Source organism: Rhipicephalus microplus, chromosome 9 (genome assembly GCF_043290135.1).
Source record: "Rhipicephalus microplus isolate Deutch F79 chromosome 9, USDA_Rmic, whole genome shotgun sequence".
NCBI classification, from domain to species: Eukaryota; Metazoa; Arthropoda; class Arachnida; order Ixodida; family Ixodidae; genus Rhipicephalus; species Rhipicephalus microplus.
The window spans coordinates 65,648,829-65,667,769 of record NC_134708.1 but is presented as its reverse complement, the minus strand read 5'-3'; the positions used below and the strand labels follow the sequence as shown (position 1 = coordinate 65,667,769).

Sequence of the window (18,941 nt, the reverse complement as noted above, 5' to 3'; positions counted from 1 at the left end):
CAAAGGTGCGATCTGATTATGAGACCCTGCAGAGAAGTGGACCGGAATTTCGACTATCTGTTTAAACATAACAGTATACACCGACCTATAGCATTTCGCCACCATCGAAAATGCGGCCGGCGTGGCCGGGATTCTACTCTGCGACCTTGGGTGAGAAGTCGATTCACTATATTGTATATACACACAATATCTACAAGACCACCGTGAAAGTAAAACCAGCCGTGCAAAATTTCACTAGGTCCTTCATGGAATAACTGTAGAATAAATGCATACCAATATCATAGTTTTTCTACTTATTGACATATGATACAGAGCTAGGCTGAAGTAATCACCCAGCACTCTGGCGAAACGATGATGTTGCTGTGCTACCAGTTAATCGATACTGGCGATACTGGTAAATTTACAGTGTCAGGGTTCCCACGTATCGAAAAATCTAACCAACGTCATACATTAAGGGGTGTGCGAATATTCGAAAGTTTCGAATAACCAATCGAATAGCGTTATATTCGATTTGGTAGTGGTATGAAATGGCAAAAACTTGAATTGCCGAATATACTTTAACTGATAACTTTCGAACAATTGTTACTGATGGGAAAACCTGAAAGGAACAACGTGTCGGAAGAGCAAACTTTAGTTGGTGAATTACCAAGGCGTGTGTAATTCAAGCTTTCATGGGAATATCGAAGTGTTACACTCGCCAATAGATGAATGAATTTTTGCTTTAAACTTCACCGTCACCGAAGGGACCATCCTCATTCCACTTATCAACGTGAAATTTATGATGTTCATTCACGAAATAACTTTTAGGTTTTATAGCGTTTCTGAAAAGATGGTGACGAAGTAACGCCTCCAGCACTGAAGTAAGTGTATTATTCAACTTACACCTAAGAAATGTGTCGAAACGCATGCATATAAGTGGTTAGAACCTCGAAGGCTCTGGTCGCTGCATGCGGTACACGAGCTTATTTCACTTTACATAAATTTGGCATCTTCGGTGCTTAAGTCTGAAGTAATATGTTACGTTGTTAAATACTGTGGGTATCTGTTTGAAATAAAATGTTTCAGAACGTTAAGCCTTTCGAAAACTGTTCGACTAATATTCAATAGATATTCGTATTCGATTCAAAACGTCCCTATTCATGTATATATACTGCTACTTACATTGCATACATTTATACGACAGCTGAGACGTCTAAAAGCCTAGATTAAAAATTGCTCGAATGCAGAGGAGCAGTTTTCCAGGTGTTCTTCCATGCGGGATTGCTTAAACCAGAGTGGACAAAAAGGCAACTTTGAGATGGCAGCGACCAAACCTATTACTTTCAAATTACGTGATCGATGTTCTACCACCGATTGGGTCATGGTGACGGTTCTCATAGCATCCACTTTATTGGGTATAAGTCAGCAATAAACCCTGGGATTATAAGTAATCGCCCCTCATTTAAATGACCACGGTATGAAATACTCTTAAACTTGAAGCACGTGCTAGCAGCGTGCTTTTTTAAAAAGCGATAATGCTGACGTGCATTGATTTCGCCTGACATGCATAGCGCCTTTCTACCTTCTTTTGCCTTCGCAATTTTGGCGCCTCTATGGTCTATTCATACTGGCAAGTTTCTTCAATGCACGGAAATAAAAAAACAGACACGCACTAAAAAAACATGCTTGTATGAATACGTATAGAACCATCCCAAGCTTTCAATATGAGCCATATTTTAACAACCACTTCAGTGGGGGCCGGTATATGTTTGCGTATGGAACTTGTGTCAACTTGGGGCAAAATTAGAGCTAGATACATAGCTCATTAGACAAGCTGAACATTCTGCAGTCAGCATGTCTTGGCTTAACCTCAGCTAGTGTGCTTCTTTGCCGATCCTGTAAACACGTATAGTGAATAGCATTGGAACGATCGTGTCTCCCTACCTTACACCCTTCTCTATGGGGATTCTGTCACTTTCTTTATGGAGAACTATGGTGACTGTAAATCCACTGTATATTTCTTCCAGTATGTTTATGTAGGGCTCGTTGATGCCCTGATTCCGTAGTGCCAGCATTACTGCTGATGTCTCAACTGAGTCAAACACCTTCTCGTAATCTATGAAAGCTGTGTATAGGGGTTTGTTGTATTCTGCGCATTCTTTATTACAGGATGAATATGGTCTATTGTGGAGCAGCCTCTACAATATCCTGCTTGGTCCTTTGGTTGATTGAACTCTAATGTCGCCTTAATTATATTAGCTATTATTTTTGTAAATAGTTTGTAGCCAACAGACAGTAAGCTGTTAAGTCTTTAATTTGTCAACTGCTTGACACATTCTTTCTTATGAACTGAAACGATGTTGGCGTTCTTCCAAGATTCTGGTACCCTTCCCATCCAGAGAGAGACTTCGTATATAAGGTGGCTAACCAAGCTCATCATGGTTTATCTCAGGGGCAACTACTGGTTATAGCCTCGAGCTATATAGAACCAAGCGTGGTATTACTACAACCACCTTTAAAGCAACGATTACCTTTCCACCACTTAGGATTTCATGTATGCTTTTCATCTCTTCACTCAAAATATTAAAAATTTTTATATTAGCTGTGAAATGAATGTAGCACATCCACAAACTGCTTTACGAATTTACTTGTAGAACATCGAATCATTAGCACATAAGTTGTGGATACAAAAGACCCGAAATGTATACAGCACAAACATCAACTCTAAACCACACTCATTATGGAATGCAGAAGAATATATCCTACCACAAATCACCATGATCTCAAGCATCCTGGTGATATCAGAAAATTATAAAAGCCTTTCAGCTATCAAGAAACAGGAGTGATACTATAGAGCCGAGAATATTACATGCGCTGGCAGCAATGACACCCACTGGCCTTTGTGATAACAAGGATTTTTAGTACTTTCATTATATAAGCACGATGCGTGACATCACTGCAATTTATGACACGATCTATTCTTGCGTGTTCCAAACTGAACCTTGGTTGAAGTTTGCTTGTGCTGTCTACATCTCCATCTTTCGCAAACGAATCTTATGCGCTTCTCTATTATAGTTATGCGCCAACCTGCCCAAGTTGCATTGATTGTACAACAGGATGTTTTGTACTAGAAAAAAAAAGTGATCACCACATTTTGGTGTCCCAAAAATTGTGGCTAAACATAAGAGCGGCTCCATGCTTTAGAAACAGATGTAATTTAAATGATATTCTTGTGATTGGCTCAGTGCACTGTTGTAAGAATTTTTCAATGTTATTCTAATGCATGCTATTTGTAGAACTAGCCATATAACCGTAGAATGTTACAAAGTTAACCTTCAGCTGTTAAGTGTTACTGTTAAATCCCGAGCCAGTGCCCCCCCCCCCTCCTTCGTTCTCAAAACTTGAAATTTAAGACAATGACGAAGCAAGCGTCCTATACACTTTCCTCACATGACTTCACCATTTTCGAAATGGTGAATCTATGCCAACTCAATAAAGCCCTTTACTAAAATCATGGGTGAGCATTTTAAAATTTTTAGTGGCTCATCCTCCGTCATATGAAATTTTGATCTGGACCAACTAAGGGCGACCACTCCAAATCTTGTTGAATTACTTTTCACTGAAGGGGAGGAGAGAGGGAGTGGCACTTGTGCTATCATTACCTTTACGTATTGCTTTTTTTTTTCAATTTTCTGTTTAATTGTACCCAAAATCTGAAAAAAATTGGCTGCTGCTCCACTCAGTCTTGCCTGCGTGTACGTAACGAGAGGTACGATTCGTGTCCTGCTTATTGCATCCATCTCCACCTTGATAATCTAGCTTGTTGCCTCCTCTCGGTTTTGTTCAGCCGACAAGACTAGCTTCTTTTCGTCACTGCGACTCATTTTTAATACCTGCCGACGAATCCCACCGAGCCGCTTTCTCTGTATGTATGATGCAACGCCGGTCACGAGAACGTGTTGTTGGGCTATTTGGTTCATACTAAACCCCTTCAGATGAAAAAAGAAGGGAACATGATAGAAGATTCTCCTTTGTTAAGTTTGAACAGTCACAGTGCGACTGAACATGGTCAGGGTTCTACACACAGAGACACACAACACTGACTTTCAAATGAAAATGCCGTTTCATCGGCTCCTTCTCTGTTGTTATGCCAGATGGCAGGGTGAGTGGCGCTGCCTGCAGAGGCGGTTGATAGGCCATGGCTCAGCTCTCAGTGTGGCCATGAACCGCAGCGAAATGGCAATAAGGCCAATGTAGCTTGCACTACAAAAGTTACAGCAGTGCCATGAAATGATGCACAAAAGCGGACTGTACTTCACAATGGTATCTTTTCCTCACACACCAGTTTTGAGGAACTCAATTTCTTTCTGAATTTTCATTCACTTCAAAGATTCATGTGTTTCCATGCAAAGCCAATAGCAGCTAGAATTTCTAAATGTGCTAGCTTGCACTGGGAAACCTGGTAATAATAATAATGTCCCTGCACGTAGTTATAGCAAATATAAAAAGAAACACCTACAAATATATATAGTCAGTTTCTCTTGTAGCAACTTGTGCTTGACAAGACAGCTACGCAATAGTGGGTCAAATCCATTTGAAACAAAGCAAACAATTTATTACAGATGGAATTCGTAGGCAGCAAACATTTCCTTGTTCTGGTGTGAGTGGCTGAATGAATTATCGTTACATCTTGATCACATTTGCATAGAACTGCTAGACATGTAGATTTCAGCTACGAGAGTAGTATTTTTTAAGCCAAACTGCCACACATTTGGATGACAAATGCTGCTTCTTTTCCGTTAACATGCTGTTTGTAAAGATGCACAATGCTATGCTTAAAGTAAATCTTTCAATCTACCACAGCCTTTTGATCACCACTAGCTATGGACAATCAGAAAATATCTTGTTTATGAAGCTATGTGGCATATTATGCCTATTTCTGAACATCACCCAACATACTGACACAATGAGCTTGTAAAGGATGCGAACCCCCAATGCTATTCAACCATGACTTATATTGATGCTGCCCCGTGCTTCCAACTCGTACTTTGACAAAAGTTCGGTTTCTTCGGCGCTCACACACTTTCTTAGAAAATGCTTTGTAGAATGCGCTCTCGAGAGTGCGAAAACATTTTAACGCTTCTTCGCCGCAGTCGTTATGACAAATAAAAAGACGGATAGTGTCGAGTGCCTTTAAAGCATTGCAGTTTGACATGACTCGTTGCGTTTGACCGTTATCACCTGCCTGCCGCTGTTCTGTCTCGTCGACAGTGTCACGAGGCTCCAGCTTCACTACCACATCCTTCAGCACAGGCTCTTCATCCGTCCAGACAAAGCTGTCCAGCAGAACGTTCCCAGTGTCCACTGCATGTCCTGCCGCGTCACCTTGTTTTTGTTCGGCAGCAGCCGAGTGAGACAGGATGCAACCATGGAAGCCCCAATCTTTGAATGCGGTCCTAATGATGTCCTGCTTCAGACAGTCCCACGACATGGTGATCAAGGACATGGCGGAAAGGAGCGTAGGCCTCGCCTCCACCGGCTGACCGTTCAGTACGGTGAACCTCCTTAACAGGAAGGTTCGATAGAGTTGCTTGAAATGTTTCAGTATGCTCACGTCTGACGAATTCCGGTTGCTCATGCTTGAGCATCCGAGCGAGAACAGGCGAATGTTCTTGAAGTCGCTACTGACGGCTTCCGCCACATCTGGGGTCAGGAAGACGGCGACCACGCGTTTCTCGGCACGCATGCGTCTGTCTAGGACATCCAGGTACTGCTCTAATGCACCCACAGGCATCCGCGAGAGGTCCTCCGTGCTGGCAAGGTACGCGCAAGGTGGGCTGCAAACGTTTCGCAGGTTCTTCGGGTCACTGCGGCGTCCCACGACCCACGGAGCCAGCTTGTCCGAGCAGTCTTCGTTTACGCCCAGAATGACGCCGACACGCTGCCCGACCACCGCCACGTGGTTGGCGACCAGGGATCTCCGTCCGAATCAGGCTTTACGAGGTCGAAAGGAAGGTGCGCACAGTAGATTTGATTCCAGCAGATGACGTAGACGTCGCGCGGATGGTACTGCTCTCTGGCGTCAAGGTACGCGAGGAAGTCCTCTGGTTCCCTCCGGGTCCTTTCGCTGGAGACGGCGGCTCGCTGCTTCGCCGAAGACAGCCGCTCGCAGCGACCTAAGCCGAAACCCTTCCTGAAGCGCCACAGCCAGCCGTTGCTCGCGGTGAAGTCATCGATGCCCATGCTGAGAGCCACGGCTTGGGCAGTCTCTCGCACTTCCTGCGCGGTGGGCGCTTTTCAGCCACGTTGCTCAACCAGGTTCGCATGAAGTCCTCGAGGTTCTTGTGTTGCCCCGACTTCGTCGCTCAGCAGGCCAGGCCGAAGCGTTGGACATCGGCCTCGATACGTTCGCGCTTCCCAACCACGGTAACCAGCGTGTACACGGGAATGTCCAGTTGCCGGCCAGCACTCGCCGCTTGCTCGTCGGGTTCTCGTCGACGAATTTCAGTATCATGAGCTTTTCGTCGAGCCTCAGCGAACGTCGTTTGCGCGACATTACTGGAGTATCCTTTGTTGAGGCGAATGAATGATACGGTGCCCCTTCTCAAAGAGCGCGCAAAACCATTTAACAAACCAACGCCTTCTGTACTTTGAGATGCCTGGCGCGTCGGCGCCGATTCCTTTGTGTGATTCTCTCTTGTTTACGCACGCCACCGCTGCGCCGCGGCGCTGTGTTCTGACACTATCGTGCGCCTCTCCGGCAAGCGAGCGCCCGCGCAGTCTTTAGGTAGGAAACCTACCATGCCCTAGTTTTCACCACAGTTTCCAACGTGCAATGCATACAGTTTCTGCTGAATGAGTGCGGCTTCACGTTTGTACTCGCAAGAAAATTCTCAAGCGATCCAATAGAATCATTGTTTGGATTTCTAAGAAGGACTGCAGGTTGCATTGACGTCATGGATGTGAGAAGTGCTGTTTCTGGACTAGAAAAAATTTTGAAGACAGGAATAGTTGCATCATCCGACAGAAGCAAGGTCAACAGCTCTACTTCCTTCTGCTCTTCCCGGGCTGTTAGTGGAAGTGAAGTGAGGGGCAGCACAGCAGCTGTCTGTGCGAACGCCAAAAGGACGCAACAAGTGCTGCGAGAAGTTTGCTTGTCATCGAAGCCTTTTTTGCCGACTCCCAATATGGCAGCCATATCACTTGTTGGGGGCTATATAGCTCGCGTAGTGAGCGAAACAAGTGCGTGTGAGAACTGTGTCTCTTTAGTTAGGAAAGCAAAAGGAAACTTTGCTGTGGATGGGTTGATTTCCCACCAAGACAGGGGTGGCCTCTACTACCCAACACAAGAACTCATTACAGTTCTTTATGGACTGAAGAAATACGTTGACATAATGCTGTCAGACAGAAAAGCTCTACTGAAACCAATGGAGCATTGTTTGCAGCACAGTGTCAGTGCAATCACAGGCTTGCCTGTGTTGAAATGTAAAAGCTGCAATGATGACCAGAGAGAGGCTTTTGTTAAAGTAATATGCAAAAAATTTATGAAGCCGCTATTTTCAAACCATGCATTAGACATAAGTGACAGAAATGCAGTGGCTAAGATGTATCACAACAAGCCGCTGTCACGCAAAGTACTGAAGCTTTGAAACGGCATATATTGGTTCTGTTCTTTAATTTTCTTCAGTGAAGTGATTTCTTTAGACTGCAGACTTCAACTGTGATACCAGTGTCATGGATTGGAGAACTCTTCTTCCACCCTGTTCGCTTTAAATTGTTAGTTTTGCTACATATGCATGATGATGCCCCTCGATTTTTACCATTGTCTGTGACAACAAAGTCATTTTCTGCTTTGCACTTTCTTTGACTACCAATGTTTTGCATTTTTTTCTTCACAGCCGAGGCTGCTGCTATTTTGTATAGCTGTGATACTTACTCCTGTGATAAAATATATACATGTTGCCTTTTTTTGTTTACAATTTTCTGGCCATTATGTGCATGAACCTGCAGTTGATCTTGCTTTACATTGATGTTATTTCTTTTTTATGTTGAAGCAATATCTATTCGTATTATTACCGTACTGTGATATTGCGTTATCTGCAGCACACCCCAGCTCTTGGCAGAGAATATTGTGCTATTGTAGTTCCACTTGATTTACTTTTTGTTTTCGTTCTTGACTTTATTTTCACTCTGCTAAGCCCTACAAACCTTGAAGTACAAAATTTTCACAAAAACGAGCGCTGCGAAGCTCCACAGAGCGACTAGCGTAGTGACTTTCTGTGATGAAGCAGAGTGTCAAAAGCTGGCGCCGCCTCACGGCAGTCCGGTAAAACACGGTGGCCGCGGGTGAACAATAGGATAGCGGCCGACGTGCCAGGCATTTCAAAGTATAGGAGGCGTTGCACAAACTGACTACAGGATCGCGTTGGCTTGGTGTTGGCTTCGTTTGTCCTCGCGGACATGACCTACTACACTCCTGACCTGTTCAGATAGCGGGGTTCCTATGGGAGCGCGTGTCCCCGCTCTCGTTCAATCGCTCGCCGTAGGTGGCGCTACCTATAACCTGTTCGTCTGCTACTTTACGGCTGTTTGGACGGCGCTAGAGTAAGAACGGCTGCATTCCGTGATGAACAGCCGGCATATATGTGACTATTTTTTCACTTAGATGACTGGTCAAGTAAGCTGTTCAGTGTGACGAAAAATTTATTGCACACTGGTGGACAAATGCGAGAATCCGTAGACTTACATAGTGTAGGACAGCATATGTGATGTTGCGTCCATTTAATTGCAAAGAATTTGTGAATGACTTTTGAAATATTTGTTTCAAAATTATTTTTCATTAGTGCATAATAATTACGCAATATGAGTGCTCTGTTGGCCGAAATATGACCACGAACACTCAAGCTGACGTCAGCGAACAGGTGCTGACTAGCGCCACAGTGCTCCTAAGTTACGGCCCTAGCGGCAGAAGGTATGAACTAGAACGTGGGCGCTGGAAGAGGTGCTCTCTGGGCAGGTCAGGAGTGTAGTAGGTCATGCTCGCGGATGCCTTCGAAGCCAACTTACGGGCATTTTGAGCCGAAGTCGGTCAACGGCGGACTGCCCTTTTTGAAAGGTTCATCGCATGTGGTAGAAGCAAAGATAATGTTCTTCAATTCATGTGCCCTTTCTTATGCTTATTCATGGAGCGTACAGAGTGGATGAGTTGTTCTCAGTTTCGCGAAACTTAGTGGGGCTTGTTAGCGATACCGTGACGACAATAATTTCTCGCTGCAGTGATACGGGTGAGTGGTGCAGGTAATGTTGACATTGTCCATGTGTCACGCATGAAACCCTACTTCTGCCGCACTTCTCTGGACTCGCACCGAGACGGCGCTCCGATGCCCTGGAGTCCTGTTACGGAGATAAAGCTTATGTGTTTGTTACGTAAACAACGTTCGGTTGGTCCAGACGTTCCCATACTTCATTAGGCCACTGTTCACACTCCTACGTTGCCTTTCGGTGGTTTTCTTGACTTGAAGCGACTTTAATTGCGCTTCGACAGGAATACTGCACGTGTCGTAATATCTATGATGATCTTTTAACTCATTGCTCAAATGCAGGACAGTTGTAATAACAAATTACAGCATGGCAGTAGAGCGATGTGATGTTAATGAAAGCCAAGCTAGAGGAACGAAACGGCGTATTTGTCGTTTTACGCATTGCACTCAAAGTTCCATGCACTGTATTTTACGTATGTGGGACCATAGCCTCTATACTTTCGGCTATGGTGGGACTTAGACGCTATCACTCTGAATACGAGATGATGAGTTTGCCCGCGCTTTATCTAGGCCGGTTTACGTTAGGGCGCACTTTAAGCGGAAGTGACTAAATATGGAGCAGCAGTGCCAGCCATTATCTCTCTTACTTAAAAAAAATGGAAGGAGGGGGGGGGGGGGAGAAAGGTACTCAAAAAATAAATAAACGCGGACCTTTGCCGTTGATTTTCGTGAATTATTGTAGTTACAGGAATTCAGATTACAGTGGGCACTCGTGCTGTGTCTTCGTTGAGGATGTGCATCTATTTCGTTGTATTTTTTAAAATGGTAACTTGGATGAGCTTTCAATCCATAGATTACTAACTGACAAAAGCATAAATTTTCACCTGACAGCTGCAAATTTGATGACTCCATTTCCAAGAGTGATTGTCACGTCAGTACTTCAGATATCTTTGCTCACTAGTAAATGTGCAAGACTGGATAATATTGAAGACAAGAATAGAGTGCCACAAGGTTGGAATACTGGTGCAGTGGAAGACCGCATGCATACAGAACAGTTAGGTTGTGCCTGGTAAAACACTGTGTAGGCATGTTAAAGGTATACTGAGCAAAATTTTTGCCACCAATATTGTCAGCCAAATCGATAGATTTGGTCCTTAAATCGATAGAGACAACCTTCATTCCAAGCAGAAACTAAAGGAAAATATTAAATTGAATGCTTTTTTCACAAACTGTTGCATCTAGCAGCAGGGCCAGGAACTAGAGGATGTGACATTGGGTGACGTCAAACTCACCGGAAACTGGCAAGCCAGCAATGCCAGCCATCGCCCGCCTCTCTAGACTCCCTCGTCTTCCGTTTCGGTTCCCAGAACCGGTATGAACAGCAACAGCAGTGAACAATGCATCGGGCAGGGGCAAAGCGGCAGCGCTTTTGTAAAAGAAAAAGAGGGGAGTGTAAAAGGACAGCTGGAGAAAAGGAAGAGGAGGACAAGAACACGTGTATCTTGCATGCACCTCGGTGAATTCGACGTCACTGCTCCCGCTCACAAGCAGCCCTCGCGCGCTCACAATCCATCAAAAACACAACGAACTGTTCAAAAATACGGGGAAGAAACTCAGTTTATTGGAACAGTAGCATCTTTCGAGTGCAATTGCCAAGTTTCGTCAGTTAGCTCAATTTTTGTTCAGGCTGCGGCAGCTGCATTTCCTATGGAGGCGGAAATGTTGTAGGCCCGTGTGCTCAGATTTGGGTGCACGAAAAGAACCCCAGGTGGTCGAAATTTCCGGAGCCCTCCACTATGGCGTCTCTCATAATCATATAGTTGTTTTGGGGCGTTAAACTTCACATATCAATCAACCAATTTTTGTTCAGTATCCCTTTGAAGAACCCCGAGTGGTCGAAATTTCCGGAGCCCTCCACTATGGCGGCTCTCATAATTATGTGGTGGTTTTGGGACGTTAAACCCCATATCAATCATCAATCAAAACTGTGTAGGCATGGTTCCACCTATTATAACAGTTTTCAGTGATGTTTTGATTGCCATACAGGTCACAGCAGGTACTGTGCTCCCCCCAATTTATTTGTATGGGTGGTCATACAATACCTAATTCCTCTGTTCACAAAAGCTGACTCATGTATTTGCGTCCTTACATTGAGATGTTGCTGTACAAAATACCAGTTCCATTTGTACAGGGAAGTCTCCAGGGTGAACCAGTTCTGGACCGGCTTCAATGCACTACCAAATGCCTCATCAAACTGCTGTGAGGAATTCCGATTTCAAAGCACTCATTCAAATAGTTAAAGGTAAGGGCCAATATGCTGAATAGTTTGACTGCAGACCACGTTGTGTATGAGTGTAGCTCCTACGAAGGATTTCCCAGCGCGCACTTGGAATTGTGAACTACTCAGTGCTGCCTCAAAGAGTGTTGAGACAAAATATTGAAGGCGAGATAACCTGTAGGATAGACCTATGGGGACACACACGCAACATTTGTGAATTATCAACAGGTAAAATTAGCAAGAAATATAGTAGGTATTGCTTTGTTATTTATTGCATCTGGAAATTTTTTTGCATCTGCACTCTTCATCTGGAACATGAATGGGTATAGACTGCAAAGTACTCTGTTGTAGAACACTCATGGTCTTGCAAGAAAAGTTCTTGGCAGATTACCAGATGGCACCTAAGTGAAATTCTGAGCAGTGACGCTCGCTGAAAGCAGCAAAGACTGAACATCAATTGCAGCTTCTCAACAAGAGTGAAAGAACATGTGGGAGCTATTAGCAGTGTAGTAGGTGATGGTCTTAAATGTGAAGAGTGAGGGATTGATATGGACATATGAATCCCTCGCGCTTTATTTTATCAGTATGGGCTCTGCCTGTCACTGTCATGCTGAAGGAACAGAAGTGGCACAAAATGATTCTAAACATAAACGGGCACAGTCACTCCTCTGGCTTCGTAAAACAACGTCACTTTACCGTAGGCATCTTTTTTTGAGATGAGGCTGGATGTTGAACAGGCACCAGTCATTGTTTTAGATAAGCCAAGCTTTTCAAAACGTGTTCAGTCATTTTTTACGAAGTTTGGCTGCACTGGTTGTATGATTAGTACATTTGTCATTGTGATAATAATTATATGAACCTTACAGCATGTTCTTGCTGTCACTGATGTCCCGTGTAAAGATAAAATCAATAACAACGTCCTACGCATGGTATATTCTGTGTGGATTAAGACATGCGATGCCTGCTGATGAATAGTTCTGAAGTAGAAAGAAAATGCAGTGGCTGTCTTTTGTAGAGCAAAAGGCACGTGGATTACAGGAGCCGGGGAGGGGGACTGAAGTAAAAGGAGGCACTGCGTGCTTCTGTTGAGAAGTGTGTATGCTTTGACTCACAGGGCTCCCTAGATCTTTTGACTGACACACACAGTTGCTTCCTGGATCTTTAGAGGGGCTGACCAGATGGCTTGCATCTTTGTACATGCCATGCTCGTATTAAAAAGCTTACATTGAAGTCATACGCAGCACTGTGGTCACATAACATTTCGCTATCCAGTTTGATAGTGATTTTGCTATACTACTGTAGAACCTCGTGTATTATTTTGTGCTACCCTGGAACCTCAAGTGCCATTTACTATTTGCTTTCAACTTACATCTTTTACTCGTTTAGTTACAGGTTCATGGGACTGAGACCACTAGTAGTGAAAATTTTACCAACACAGGAAATGTGTAGCTTCAGATTGCTCGCTGCGCCTTCTTTTCGACCAATGGACCAAACATCAGGGACATTTAGTCTGACCATAATGCTCTTGGGAACCTGAGAGGTACGATCTAAAAATTGTGTCTATTCATTTGTCACTGAAGCCTGTATTGTTTCCCTCTTGTTGGCTCCACCGATTTGAAATTTTCACTGCTACTGTCTTAGTTTACATCCACATATAGTGTGGGAGGTGTTGTTCTACTTAACTGGGAACTTCACTAAGCTGGAAGCCTAGTCAAGCTCACAGGAGCGTTTTTTTCCCATGCCCTTCTACTTGCTGAAGTGGAACATAAAATGATTGATGAATTTGTTGATGTATTGGTTCATTGATTGACTGGTGAACATGACGGTGCTTAGCTGCTGCATTTTCAGGGCAGGCAAATGCAAGAGTACCCGTGAGCTTAGGTGTGTACCCGTAAAAGCCCTCAGCCATCAAAAGTAACCCAACGTCACCCTGTACAGCGTTCCTCATGAATATACCATACCATTGACACAGAACCTCAGAATGTAGTGGTTATTTCCTTTTCTAGTGTCCTTGCAAAAGAGTTGATCCTAATCTGATTTTCCAGTTCTTGCCCTGTTGTTACTTGCAGACTGCATTAGCACAGTACTCGAAAGAAAAGAGTCTAATATTTCCGGGACTGTGCACGGTGCTGTTGTCATGATCTGTGCAGCACACTGAACTATAACGTTCTCTTCGAAACCTTTTGTGTATCGCTTTGGTGCGCTTGTGTTAAAATTGTAAAGAATTTTTTTATTATTAATATTATTTTGTATTGATGCTGCATCGCCTGTGCCCCTGCCAGTGCTCTGCTTGGTGATACCGCAAACACTTCGTGTATTTCTGGAAACATTCATGCTAAAAGTTAAACAACACTATCTTGGCCGATGCTGTCAAAGAGGGCGCTTATTTTGAAAGGAACTATTTGTGCTGTGGAGAAAAAGTGACTGAAGTTTCATTTGGAAATCCTAATTATATGTACAACGTTATCACCACAGTGTAAGAAAAGTAATTTAGGTGTAGACACTCCGCTTGAAGGAGCGTCCAAATAATGTTCACTATTTTCAGTCCCTTTAGGCCCCCTCGTCGCCTTCCACGTGACCGCAGCCGTCATATGTACTATAAATGACGAGCTGCACACGTAGCATCCGTAACGGTGTTGCGTGTGGGAGAACACCGAAGAGGCAACTACAGTGTTCGCCACACTAGTGTTTCTCGGTTGCTCAAAAGCAGCATGCGTTCCTAGTGTTAGTTGCTAGCGCACATGGTGCTTTAAAAAGATGCACAAGGCGAACAAAGAAGTGGAACCCACGTCTGCCTCATCGCGCTGAGTCCCTTCAGGCCCCCATGTGGTAGCACCCCTTGGTTTTTGTGCCAGGATGCTGCAGCCAGTCCATGTACTAAAATCAAACATCATCTGGATGCGGTCTCCGTTTTGTCGGGCAGAGAGTGTACACTCCCGAATTAATTTTCTTACACCGTGGTTATTACACATTTACTTTAGTGAGCTTTACTGCAATTCAGCGGCTTTATGCGACGAAGCATACCGCTAGCAGGAAGAACTTTCACGCAGGAAAACATGACCAAACTACCTGTCCCAAATGAGCCTTCATAACGCCAAGCATCGGTCACGGCACAAACACCTTTTCACAATAGCATGCACCCTTGCACTAAAAAAGGTACCTCTCCAAACGAGCTCACATGGAAAACCTGGAATGTGTGAGCAGTTGGAGATATCACGCAATTTCGTGCAAGATGGCTACAGCCAACTAAAGGTGCATAAAGGACTTTGCACTTTCCTCTGTGTTGTGAAAAAGTGACTTAAATAAAAAAAGCTTGAAAGCCAGGCACAAGCCAATATAAAGCATGTGGAGGTAAGGGACATAGAGTTTGCTACAGTATTTACTAAAGGGAGCTCTGGCACTGTGATAATTTGGCCACCAGGGAAATTATGGGCAGTACAATTAAACCTCATTGTAGCGAAGTTCATCTTACTCGAAGATAAGTTCGTTATATACGATATTTCAATATATCTGGGTTTGTTGTACAGTTGAATGTCATTAATTCAAATACAGTTAATTCGAACTTCCCGTTAATTCGAACTCACGCTGAGGTTTCGTCAAAGCTGTGTGTATTCCAACGGGGGAAAACGCCCTGTAAATCGAACTTGCGAGAACTTGCCACGGTTAATTCGGACATACTGCCCTCTGAAAATGCTCTCAACACCACATTCTACCCCCGGCATCACCTCCCACATCTCAATGCTGCCTGCAAAGGAAAAGAAAAGTAAAGAAAAAGCCACAATGGAATGTTTGCTCTCTCTCAAATGCCGATATGCAACGTGCCTGTGCCACGCTTCTCCCTTTTCCATCCCTGTCACGGAAAGACCCTTCTCTTTTCAATACCGCGTGCAAAAAGAGAGAAAGAGAGGGGAAAAAAGACGGCTGTCGCGGAGTGTTGGCTCTCACACGCCAGTGCCAGTGCCTCTTTGTCGTCCCTGCTACGTAGACCCTTCTCCTCTCAACGACGTGCAGGAAGAGAGCAAAAAAAAAAAAAAAAGCTGCCATGCAATGGTGGTTCTCTCTCAAATGTCGATCTGCTTCTCTCCTCGTGGAGACGCTCCTCCTTTCTTGTCATGTGCTGGTCACGCTGCGGCTGCTTAGTGGAAACCCAGTCGTTGTTGTCTATAGAGTGTGTCGTGTGCAACTTCTTTTGCTAGGAGAATGCTGATGCCGAAGTAGAAATGCTTCGCAAGCTGCGTGCGAAATTGACTCGCTGCTAGGCAAATGTGTGCAGACGCGCATCACCGATTACTTCAATTAATGACCGATGTCCTGTGATTTGTGAATAAATGCAAGTCTTCCAAAACTTCCCCTCGTGTGTTAGCTCAATGCACATGCGCCACTGCATGGTGAGCCCTCCGTTCTGTTAGCTTTCGTTAATTCGAACTTCTTTTAAACTGTACAAATTTTCGGGCCCCTTCGAGTTCGAGTTATCGAGATTTGACTGTATTAAAGTATGAGTGTACATTCAATTGCTTAGTATTCGTGCCTGTTGCTTCCAATGTACTTGTGGCTTTGCCTATTGCTGCGTTTTTTGAGTTTGTTTTGGATAAAAGAATGGATCATTGGGGACTTTGTGAGCTGATTTGAATTGGCGAGTCTGAAAAGGTTAAGGCGCTGAAGTGGAACTGCTGAAGAGTTGCTGAACTTAATCGCCGACAATTATGAATAAGTTACTTCATTAACGTGTAATTCTTTGCAACTTCCACATTTGGGAAGTTCTAGCAGAAGGTTGCATACCATGATAAGGAAGGGAATTAATTTTCACTATGTCATTTTTTCTGCAGGACCCGCTGCAGGTGACACGGTCTGACCATGATGTCAAAGAGCTGCTGAACAATGAGGAGCATCAGCTCCTTATGCAGCTCAAGGAATTGCCCTGCGAAAACTACACCCACCATCACATCCTTGACATGGAGGCCAGCAACGTGGCTGCGGCACAGGCCGCTGCCGAGACCAATCACGCCTGTGCCACCCACCAGGCTCCCGGCATCATGAATGGACCGGACAAAAATGAAGCTACCTGTGACAAGTCAAGGTCTGCACATTCTTTCCATGATACCACAACCCCTACCTTATTGAGCCACACCTCATGGGAAGCCATTCAATAGTTGTCAATGTTCTACTCACATCTGTGAATTAGGTGCATCAAGGATTACTTCACAGGAGCTGCATTGCCAATCACATAATACAGTTGAACCCATTTATGAGAGACACTGGTGTAAGAAACAAATGGGTGTAAGGGACACCAGTTTGTCTACCGCAAAATAAGGGTTGATCAGAACACGAGAGCCTGTGGTACCCTGCTTATAACAGAAATGTCATAAAAGGGACAAGAAGTGTGACCCGGCGTGTGTCATTTACGGAGGGGTCCAACTGTATTAATTTTTTGTGTGAATGCTGAAAGGTAGATTCAAGAGCAAAGTACGTTAATGAAAGCGTGCTAAAGAAACGATTCATTAATATGTTCAAATGCCACAATGTTAGAGGATCGATGGTGTCTTTTGATTTTGTTGAGAAGTGAAATCCAACTAAACGATATACTTCATGCTAGCTGTATTTCTTTTCTCAAGTGATTATTTAAGCCACTGAATTTTGTTTCATAGGGCGTCTTGAGTTTTTTCTGTTGTGGCGCAATCTTTGCTATTAACTTGTTGGTTTTGCTTGAATACTCTTTACCATTTAGGTGCTAGTGGCTGCTCATAAGACATTGTGATGTATAGTGTTTGAATAGTGTCTTTTGTAAGGTTTGTCAGTACCTTCCTTGTATATCAACTGATGCTTTACCATATTTTGAGAAAGAGCAGCCCTGGGTGGCACGCTGCATGAAAATGTAGGGTGTTCTCTCTGAAGGTTTACTTCTTTTTTCCAGTGCAATTTATTTGTGCTTAACAGCACCACAGTGCAATCCACGTATAACAATATTCAAGTGTCTCCGAAATTCCACTGTTATTACCGGTAAATGTTGTAAGCGGGTTGCGTGAAGAAAAAAAAGCAAAATAGAGGAATGGCAGACTGCTGTGAAAAAAACACAACATTGGAAAGGATATCCCAATGCACATCAGTAATTAGGATAACTCAGTACAGACAGACACGAGTATGTGCTATAAAATAGAAGAAGGTTGCTGTGGGCCTGGAGAAATCTTGAAATGCGGTGATGCGGTCGCCACAATCGCCACACCACGTGCTTCTCCCTGGCTGGCATAAAATACCCCATATTCGTCAGCCTTGCTTGTTTTATGGGAAGCGACATTCTCCTTTGAAGCGTCTTTAGGTGCTTCTTGTGCAATGAGAGGTTCCTAATGAAAACAAGTCCCCAAAGGGAGTGCATCATCTGCAGAGCCTCCTGCGAGGACAATGTCGGTGCAGCCTGCCCTAATGCGTTGTCACTGGGACCGTTGCTCTGACACAAGCACATTCAGGGCAGTTGGCTCACTGGTTAAATGGTCTGATTTTTGCAGTGTGTCTGCAAGCAGTCCCTTTAAGTCCTAAAGCATCCTTGTCAACTGCAGACCCAAGTTGAGTTGCCACTTCATCTACAGAAGCTTTGTATGCTTCGCATAAGTCACTGCTGCCTTGGAACGTGCTTGCTCTCGAAGCAGTTCCGCACTTTAGCAGCGCTTACTTGGGCGAAGCAGCAAGGACGAACTGCACAGCCATAAACAGATTGATCTTGAGAATTATTTGCCTCTGCTTGTTCATGTGTTGATGTCATCAACAGCATGGAAAAGTTACAGTATCATCCACTGTTAAAAGGAACACTCGAATGAGCACCTTTCATATTGCTGGCCTCCTAACAGCAAGTCTATCTCGAAATGTCATTCATGCAGGGCACTAGTCTGTCAAAAGAAGTCAGCACTGTCAAAAATCGAAAGTCTTATGCTAATCTAAGCCACTGTGCTTTTTCAAGAGTGCGAACTCTGGACTAGCCTTGCATGCAAGTGTTCCTTTTAACAGTGGACCCGTCTGTACGTGACCTTTATGTTGGCAATCATATCGGCATGCATGGGCTGCGAATCTGCCGTCGTGTTCAGAGGCAGGCGGAAAAACTTCCATGCTTGAAAGCTTGGGCATGGAATAGCAGGCACTACAATTATCGGCGATGAGTGCCACTTTCCTTTCGGTGGTGGGTTTAACTCTAACAGCCACTCCCAGTAATGTTCTTTCGTCATCCATGTTTTGCAGTTATGGCGGTAGCGCATTCTGGCCACACCACGGAAGCAGCGAGGATTTATTTTTTATTTTCCCATGACAAATTTGGTGCACTCGTCGCTTCCATCTATGTTGGTTGGTTAAGGGGAGATGCTACTCGAAAAACGATTTTCTTTAATAAGAGTCTGAATTTAACACAAATTGGCATGCTAATAGAGTTTTTTCTCGTCTTT

The 18,941-nt window shown here is 44.1% G+C and overlaps 1 protein-coding gene and 1 long non-coding RNA gene across 2 annotated transcripts; one reads left to right on the top strand and one right to left on the bottom strand.

The window, feature by feature from the left end:
• Window positions 1–4,048: 4,048 nt before the first annotated feature.
• LOC119185344 (major centromere autoantigen B) lies at window positions 4,049–6,222 on the bottom strand. The gene is made up of 3 exons (XM_075874487.1): window positions 6,071–6,222; window positions 5,221–5,957; window positions 4,049–4,056 (listed from the first exon to the last, which is right to left on the bottom strand). Exons 1-3 carry the CDS (start codon window positions 6,220–6,222, stop codon window positions 4,049–4,051), a joined length of 897 nt encoding a protein of 298 aa, XP_075730602.1.
• A 2,289-nt stretch (window positions 6,223–8,511) lies between these two features.
• LOC119185342 (uncharacterized) lies at window positions 8,512–16,770 on the top strand. Its single transcript, XR_005111530.2, has 4 exons — window positions 8,512–9,263; window positions 11,431–11,541; window positions 12,904–13,057; window positions 16,344–16,770. It is a non-coding gene; the product is annotated as an uncharacterized LOC119185342 (long non-coding RNA).
• The last annotated feature ends 2,171 nt before the right edge of the window (window positions 16,771–18,941 follow it).